Raw genomic sequence first — 8,853 nt, forward strand, 5'->3', positions numbered from 1 at the left:
ATGTATAGTAAGGCATTTTTAGCCCAAAAAACGACCATGTATAGTAAGGCGTTTTTAGCCCAAAAAAACGACCATGTATAGTAAGGCGTTTTTAGCCCAAAAAAAACCGACCATGTATAGTAAGGCGTTTTAAGCCAAAAGAAATGACCATGTATATAGTAAGGCGTTTTTAGCCGAAAAAACGACGATGTATAGTAAGGGGTTTTTGCATAGTAAGGCGTTTTTAGCCGAAAAAAATGACCATGTATAGTAAGGTGTTTTTAGCCCAAAAAAACCGACCATGTATAGTAAGGCGTTTTTAGCCGAAAAAAACGACCATGTATAGTAAGGCATTTTTAGCCCAAAAAAACGACCATGCAAAGTAAGGCGTTTTTAGCCCCCCAAAAAACGACCATGTATAGTAAGGCCTTTTTAGCTGAAAAAACCCACCATGTATAGTAAGGCGTTTTTAGCCCAAAAAAAACACCATGTATAGTAAGGCGTTTTTAGCCGAAAAAACCCCACCATGTACAGTAAGGCGTTTTTAGCCCAAAAAAAATGACCATGTATAGTAAGGCGTTTTTAGCCGAAAAAAACGACCATGTATAGTAAGGCATTTTTAGCCCAAAAAAACGACCATGCACAGTAAGGCGTTTTTAGCCCAAAAAAAACACCATGTATAGTAAGGCGTTTTTAGCCGAAAAAAACGACCATGTATAGTAAGGCGTTTTTAGCCCAAAAAAAACACCATGTATAGTAAGGCGTTTTTAGCCGAAAAAAACGACCATGCAAAGTAAGGCGTTTTTAGCCCCCCAAAAAACCACCATGTATAGTAAGGCGTTTTTAGCCGAAAAAAACGACCATGTATAGTAAGGCATTTTTAGCCCAAAAAAACGACCATGCAAAGTAAGGCATTTTTAGCCCCCCAAAAAACGACCATGTATAGTAAGGCGTTTTTAGCAAAGCGTTTTTAGCCAAAAAAAACGACCATGTATAGTAAGGCGTTTTTAGCCTTAACAAACGACCATGTATATAGTAAGGAGTTTTTAGCCGAAAAAAACGACCATGTATAGTAAGGCGTTTTTAGCCGAAAAAAACGACCATGTATAGTGAGGCGTTTTTAGCCAAAAAAAACGAGGCGTTTACTATACATGGTCGTTTTGTTTCGGCTAAAAACACCTTACTATACATGGTTGTTTTTTTTTTGTTAAAACGCCTTTCTAATCATGGTCGGTTTTTTTTGGCTCAAAACACCTTACTGTACGTGGTCGTTTTTTTCTGGCTAAAAACGCCTTACTATACATGGTCGGTTTTTTCGGCTCAAAACACCTTACTATACGTGGTCGGGTTTTTTTCGGCTAAAAATGCCTTACTGTTCATGGTCGTTTTTTTCGGCTCAAAACCCCTTACTATACATGGTCTTTTTTTTCAGCTAAAAACACCTTACTATACATGGTCATTTTTTTCGGCTAAAAACGCCTTACGACACATGGTCGTTTTTTTCGGCTAAAAATGCCTTTCTATACATGGTTGTTTTTTTCGTCGAAAAACGCCTTATTATACATGGTCTTTTTTTTCATCTAAAACGCATTACTATGCAGGGTCGTTTTTTGGGCTAAAACGCCTGACTATACATGGTTATTTTTTTCGGCTAAAAGCGCCTTACTATACGTGGTCGGTTTTTTTCGGCTAAAAACACCTTACTATACGTGGTCCTTTTTTTTTTGGGCTCAAAACGCCTTACTATTCATGGTCGTTTTTTTCGGCTAAAAACACCTTACTATTCATGGTCGTTTTTTTCGTCGAAAAACGCCATACTACACATGGTCGTTTTTTTTGTCTAAAAACGCCTTACTATACATGGTCGTTTTTTTTGTCTAAAAACGGCTCATCGTTCACTTCAAAGAGCCGGCTATTTGTACCGGCTCGTTCGCGACCGACACATCACTTGTGAAAATGTAGTTGATTGAACAGTCAGAGGTGCTGCCAAAAAGAACCCTTTCTGCACTGTTAATTTTGATTCCGTTTGCTGCAATACAAACCGGATACTTCATACTTGACCATAAAGTTAATTTAAAACTTAGTACCTCAATTCAAAAACAAAATCTGACGTTGAAAAAAACATTGTTTTGTATTTGTAAGACTGAATATGAAAGTAAACAGAATTTAATTTTCAGTGAGGATCAAATACAGTTTCAAAGAAAAACGTCTATCGTTTCAAATTCAGATTGTACAATTCAGATTCAGTTATTCAACATGATTCAGAGTAAAATATACAAATCCATCGATTATCCGAGCCACTGACCTTCAATTCACGTAATTCAAATTCAGTCTAAACTATTTAAAAGTTATTCACGTTTTGTTTTTGGTGGCAAATATTCCGCCCCACGGTGTCACACCTAGTTTAGTTTTGGTTGTAAAGTGTCCTAGAGTGTCTTGAAAGACGCTTATAAATGAAATGTATTATTATTATTATTATAAGAAATTTCAGGGGTTATTTTTACTGACCATTCATTGTTCATGACATGTACAAATGTTTGTTTTCTTAACACACTGTCCATTCTTGTTTTCTTTCAGTTCTTACAGCTGCTGTGAGACCTAACAGCCTAACATCTTGGGCCTCAGACCAGGAAATTGATGTCACAAACAAAAGATGGCTAGATCTGGCTCCTGATCGGGATGGTGACAGGAAGGAGAGTATGAGAAGAAAAGAGGACATGGAAAGCGCAACAATTTGATGGACAAAAAAATACCGTTCAAAGTAAGCTGCATCCCAATTTGGACTTTGTGTTCACTGTTAAATAAAGAAAAGTGCATTTATCCAGTGTATGTGGAGTTATATGTGAGGTTCACAAATTATGACAATAAACATATTTTTATAACAGTCGTTTTTGAGACTTTTTTTAATGTGGGTCAAATATGGCTCATGAAAGATGTGGCTTAGTTGAGGTTGAATTCAGGCTGATATCAGGAACCTGTTCTGGCCCAGCGTCGGGCCGGAGTAGGGCCAGATATGGTTTTACAATGCGGCTCAGATCATGGATGCCAGACGTGGGCCACTGCAGGACCGTCATTCATTGAGGTATGTGGGCCGAGTGTACGTGCCGTGTCTGCCCCAGAGCTGGGCCAGACCAATTTTGCTGACTGGGATGATTACTCCTCCTCATTACTCCACAGTTAATTTTTTTTGTATGCAGCAATGGCTGTTTGAAAGTGCTCTATAAATACAGTTGATTTGAGTTAAATTTGGACTGATCATCTTGCACTATTTGCCTACGAAAATGTCTATTTATTATTATTTTTTATTATTATTTTGTATTTCACTGGGTTCCGTAAATTGCTGATGGGGTAGTGCATGGAACTCAGGTGTTGGTTTCAGGCTTCGACAGAGCTTGCCGATGAGCTGATCATTGAAATCAGGTGTGTTGAAGTAGCGAGGCAGATCAAAAGCAGGCAGGATATGGAGTGTAGTGGGTAGTGATGGGAATTCCGGCTCTTTTTAGAGAGCCGGCTCTTTTGGCTCGGCTCGCTAAAAAGATCCGGCTCTTTCGACTCCCAATTGGCTCCTCATTTTTTTTTGTTGCTTAAATTAATTTACGACCAAAAATAATGTAACATTATGTGTAAAATGAATTACTAATGTAAAAAATATACAGAATGTCAAATATTTATTATTTATATGGCTTTATTTATATTCTTCTGAACATACTCAACATGGAGTACAACATGGAGTGCTACAAAAAATAAATTACAAAGTACAAAAACCCATCTCAAAACAAGGTCAACAAAAAGTTCCAATCTCTGTGTATATTTATAAGCTTTTAACTATTTACAGTAAAACGACATAAGTAAGCTTTGATTACCACACAACAAATCATAAATTAAAATTTGATATTGGATATTTTAACCTTGTACAGTCTACACGCTGCCTTTGAACTATCAAATAAGTTGAAATGAGTCCAAATTTCAATGTGTTTTCCTATCCATTTTCTCACCTTTCCACTTTCCACCGTGTTGTTTTTTCTCTGTAGCGCTAACGAGCTCTCTCTCGTCTCCCTGTCTCTTCTGTTCGTGTGCTGCTTGCTCACAGTGTGCTGTGAATGTCCTCCCCCTTCTCTTCACTGCAGCGTGTGTGTGTGTGCGTGTGTGTGTGTGTGTGTGTGTGTGTGTGTGCGCGTGTAGGTGTAACCCTCCCCTCCCTCTTCTACCACGGATCTTGACCAATCACGTGCGGCTTTAACCGAAAGGGGGGGGGGGGGGGGAACAGGAGAAAAAAAACTCAGGTCCTATTATGAGCGGCTCCCTATTAGGAGCCGGCTCTAAGAGCCGGTTCGTTCGCGAACGACACATCACTAGTAGTGGGACACTCGCCTAACTTGTGAACGGGCAGCGATCAGTGACGGTAAGGAGGTCGGTGTGAATCCTTTCCGGGTGCCGTACACTTTTCACCCGAAGTTAACTGGGATAGGCTTCAGCATCCCCCGCGACCCTGTTCAGGATAAGCGGTGTTGAAAATGGATGGATGGATCGGTCAGGTAAAAAATTGAAATTAGATTTGACGTAGGGTTACTACAGGTATCACAATCCCTAAAGGGGAAATGCACTTTAAACTCTGCAGTATGTATGTTGCAGACCACAGAAACAGATCTCATGATGATAAATTGCCGGAGGCGTGGCTTTGTTAGAGGCGCCTTGTATTGGTTGAGAGTGTGGCTGCGTTGCGCTCATTGGTTGAAGCCACGCACTTCGGCCTCAACAAAGTGTGCTGACAGCCTTCATGTTGAGCACAAGAGTGGGGACTCAGCAGCTACAGCATCATCCAAAGACAAATATCAATGAAAAATGAGGAGTTGTTGTTTTGCTGGGAACCAAATGCCAAGGTTAGTTTTAATGTTTATACATATACTGTATATATACAGGTATATATATACTGTATATACTACAGTAAATCTATGGAAATGTAATAAATTGTGTATACCATTACTGTTGTGTTTTGCTTTGCAGAACACTGGAGAAATTTTAACTTCACTGCAGACACTTCCAAGCAATGGTAAGTTTATTTTTCCTCTCGTTTTCCTGCATGCTGGCGACAGTGTTTTGATTTATCTGTAACATCTTAGCAAAACATTGTGTTGCCCGCTCACCGGTTGGGCACTGTGTGCTAATCCCCACTCACCCACCAGCCCAGGGAAAACTAACAGTTTTCGCTGAGAGTCCACATGTGGACAAATCAATTGTGTGTTTTATGAAGGCAGCCAAGGAGAACATTTTGCCATGGGAGCACAATGTGGCAAATGGTGATGCTGCCCCACTGTGCATAAAGTTAGGGAACAACGAGAAGATGGAGAAGGAGGAGGAGAGGGGTTCCAAATGGTTCAGAATTCACAGCTGTGATAACACCATGTCATATGGAGTCTCCAAAGGCCAAACATTGAAAGGCTGGACACATTTAACACACTTTTTCTTCTATTTAGTCATTATAGAAAAAAAAAACTCACTGGCCGCAGTGGGGCACTGCAATTGTACTCAAGGCTGTTTCTTATTACGGTACTTTTCATGTAACTAAATGACCAAAAGAGCGGCAGTATGATGAATGCACCACAGCAATAAACATAGTGTCAATAAAAACTGATCATTCTTAGTAAAGGCAGAATTGTTGACATTGTTGTGTTTGTAAACATCCTCCTGGAAAGTGATAGTTTATTGATATCGTAGTATTAGTAGTAACAGTAGTAGCTGTAGTGCTTAGAGTACCTTGCCTATCGCCAAAGTCAGCTGATATTAAAAAAAAAATATTAATGTATCACATACACTTTAATCTACACAGTTAAGTAAAATAAAAATGTCAAAAACAAATATGAACACCTATATCATACAAATGAATAGATCAGGCAAGTGGCGTGTGTAATATGGGACATGATAGGAGAAGGCCGGTGGAGCTGGGGATGTGATCAATGGACCACTGAGTGATGCTTCCTATGGGGACTGGTTTAAAACCCAAATTACTTTTATTATTCATCACTTGGGCGGCACTGTGGTCGACTGGTGTTAGAGTTTTGCGATTGTTGTGATTTATTGGTTTGTTCCTTTGCTTTTGAATATTTTTTCACAAGTCTTATAGTTTGGACTCAGCCCGCTATCATGATTTAGAGAAGCCCACAAAGTGCCGTCTGTACAGAACCGCACGAGGCGTCGTATAGAGAGAGGAAGTTTCATTTCATATTCTGCTCTTATTAACCCAATGTTCTTGTGTTGAATCGTGCATACATTTTGTGCGTGTACCTCATAAACTGTCCGGTTGGTGGATAGGATTTTGTAAAAGTTCAGCTTCTGAGTGTACAGAGTCATCATTTCCATTTCTGTTAATGATATGATTCACGTGTGATGCTGCATCATGTCGATTTTAGTTTGACTTTGAATACGTCACTGTGAATCATAGTGTAAATCCTCAATGTTGCATTTGAACAGTCATGTAGCAGTCAACATCCTGTATGAGAGGATATGTCCTACTCAGCTGCATTTCTACCTCTTCAAAATTTCCTCTCCTGCCAGAGGAAGCAGAGAGCGTTCTCCCCATCTGAAATGTGCATCCTGCTCTCAGATTTTTTTTTTTTTTTGCGGATCACACCGCTTTGACGTGTTGATGGCCGCCCGAAGGTTTGTCAGGAATGTTTTTGCACGCTCACCGAGGCCGGTGATCTCAGCTGCTAAAAATCCCTCCGACCCAGGAACAACACAAGGAAGCGTTCAGGTCTCTCCTCTCAAATGGGATGGGCTTGGAAGACGGGCTTCGTTGTTGTGTCCACTCCTTCATTTTGATTGTTTTTCTCTTTGTCTCTGTTTGGTTCACCAGCTGTGTAAGGGCGATTCCAGCGAGTGCTTTCGGAACCGCACGCAACACATGATGCAGGACCTGAAGCAGCCGAGCAGGCCGAGGCCCCTCAGCGAACCGTGCGACCGCTCCTTTGCTGTGAAACACCTCTGTAAGCAGAAGGCCCAGCAGGAGCGACTCTGGAACCAGCGCGTGTCCCAAGCCGGCGAGGCCAACACTTACGACTCGGCCTGCTGTCTAGCCAACCCATTGGAGGAAGAAGGAGAAGAAGACTCCGACGGATGCTTGGCTCGAAGCCCACCCACCAGTGAAAAGAGCCTGGACCTTGACTCTGGCTACTCGGAGGCCTCTTGGCATGATGAAGGTGTTGTTCTGAGAAGGACAAGAAATGTGCGAGTTTCCTCTTCGGCTTGCCTCCGTACAAACATTGGACCGACAAGTCGCATCCGACCCAAATCCACCTCGGACGCTTGCTTGGAGCGCTGGACTTCCTTTGAGGCCAGCGACCCAGAGGACTGGACGACAGCCTTGCTAAGCAGAAGTAGGAACAGACAGCCTCTGGTTCTAGGGGACAACAGCTTTGCAGACCTAATAAAAAACTGGATGGACCTACCGGAGTGTCCAGAACCTGCAGAACTCAAGCCAAGTGCTGGGCGGCGTCTCGCCAAGGACATTCTGGTCAACATGAAGCGGCGACTGGCCGGGATGTCTAAAAGCGTAGAAACGAACCAGAAACCGGCAGAGTCCGCTCGAGGGAACAGGGCTGCCGAGGCTCCGAAACGACTGTCCTGCCCTGTGGGACACCAGTTACTCAAACCTTTCTTCCACCAGTCGCACACGGGCTTGCATGCCATCGACTCAAACTTCTACCACTTCACCGCCACTTCACTCATGAAGACGGGCAGCCGACAGCCCATAATATGCAACGACATCATCGGCTACATTTGACTCTATACAATGGATGTTTTTTTTGTTCAGAGTATCAACTCAAATAAAACTCCTTTACATTTAATTTTTTTGTAAATAATCTGTAAACTGTTTCTTAATCCTTTCAAGCACAATTCTTTACCGTGTACAAGCAATATGACCGGCATACAGTCCAGGGTAGCTTTTGCATGATGCACTGTTGGTATCACCTTGCGACTTGGATGACATCTGTGGATTACCAGAGGTTGTGACGTCAGAATCGACACGATCATGCTCACTATGTCTGTTTGTAGTATTTTGTCTGTGCAGAATAACATTTGCCAGTACATTGCAATCGTTTCCTTTTGAGAGAATTACACATTGTGGTATGCAGTGGAACTTCCACGTTGAAACGCAATTCATTCCAGTCGACCTGGAGTTTGTTCTCAGTTCAAAATAAACAAAATAGTCAGAGAAGAAAAAACAAACTGTATGCGTGACTCCTTTACTCATAAACGGATCATTATAAAACCTGCGCAATCAACGGTTAAGACATCCACAAAATAGAAAAGCTTCCAAAATAAAAACTCAAAGCACATCATGTCTGCATTCGATGACGGTGAAATGCTCAGTGACGCTGGACAAGAGTGGACCCCAATGTACTCTTCTTGCTGACTTCTCTCTTTCTTCTTCTTTTTCTGTTTTCAGGAGTTTCTGTCTTCTACCTTATTTGAACCTGTTTTCACGCAGAGTTATTGCCTCGATGCTAATTGAATCGAGGTAAGCCGACGTGTCGTGCATTTCAACTCATTTGACATTCACTTTATTTATACAGTACCAGTAACATTAAAAAAAAAGTGACAACACTTAACGCAGGCAATAAAAAGGCAAGCCAAGGCAGCTTTATTTATACAGCAAATTTCCTATGCAAGGCATCACGAGAACCATGTGATTTGGACTGAGACGAGCAAGGCTGAAGTAGGATGCTAAATGCAAATCGAAATAAGGATCACAAGTATCCGCTGTACAAATAAAGTTACTCGTGGGTCACTGAGGTTTTATGAAAAGAAAAAACCAGAGCCATGCGAGGACGCGCAAAAAGCTCATCGTCCAGCTTTTTCATCCAAGTAGCTCAC

The 8,853-nt window shown here is 41.5% G+C and overlaps 1 protein-coding gene across 1 annotated transcript; it reads left to right on the forward strand.

Moving 5' to 3' along the window:
* Nucleotides 1–4,405: 4,405 nt before the first annotated feature.
* On the forward strand, nucleotides 4,406–7,823 carry LOC147201216 (PAK4-inhibitor inka2-like). Its single transcript, XM_086118833.1, has 3 exons — nucleotides 4,406–4,859; nucleotides 4,984–5,029; nucleotides 6,833–7,823. The coding sequence occupies exons 2-3, from the start codon at nucleotides 5,027–5,029 to the stop codon at nucleotides 7,757–7,759; spliced, it is 930 nt and encodes a 309-aa protein (XP_085974959.1). The 5' UTR covers nucleotides 4,406–4,859; nucleotides 4,984–5,026; the 3' UTR covers nucleotides 7,760–7,823.
* Nucleotides 7,824–8,853: the final 1,030 nt, after the last annotated feature.

The sequence above is a fragment of the Hippocampus guttulatus genome, chromosome 8 (genome assembly GCF_054856545.1).
Source record: "Hippocampus guttulatus isolate MCC_2025c chromosome 8, RoL_Hgut_1.0, whole genome shotgun sequence".
Taxonomy (NCBI): Eukaryota; Metazoa; Chordata; class Actinopteri; order Syngnathiformes; family Syngnathidae; genus Hippocampus; species Hippocampus guttulatus.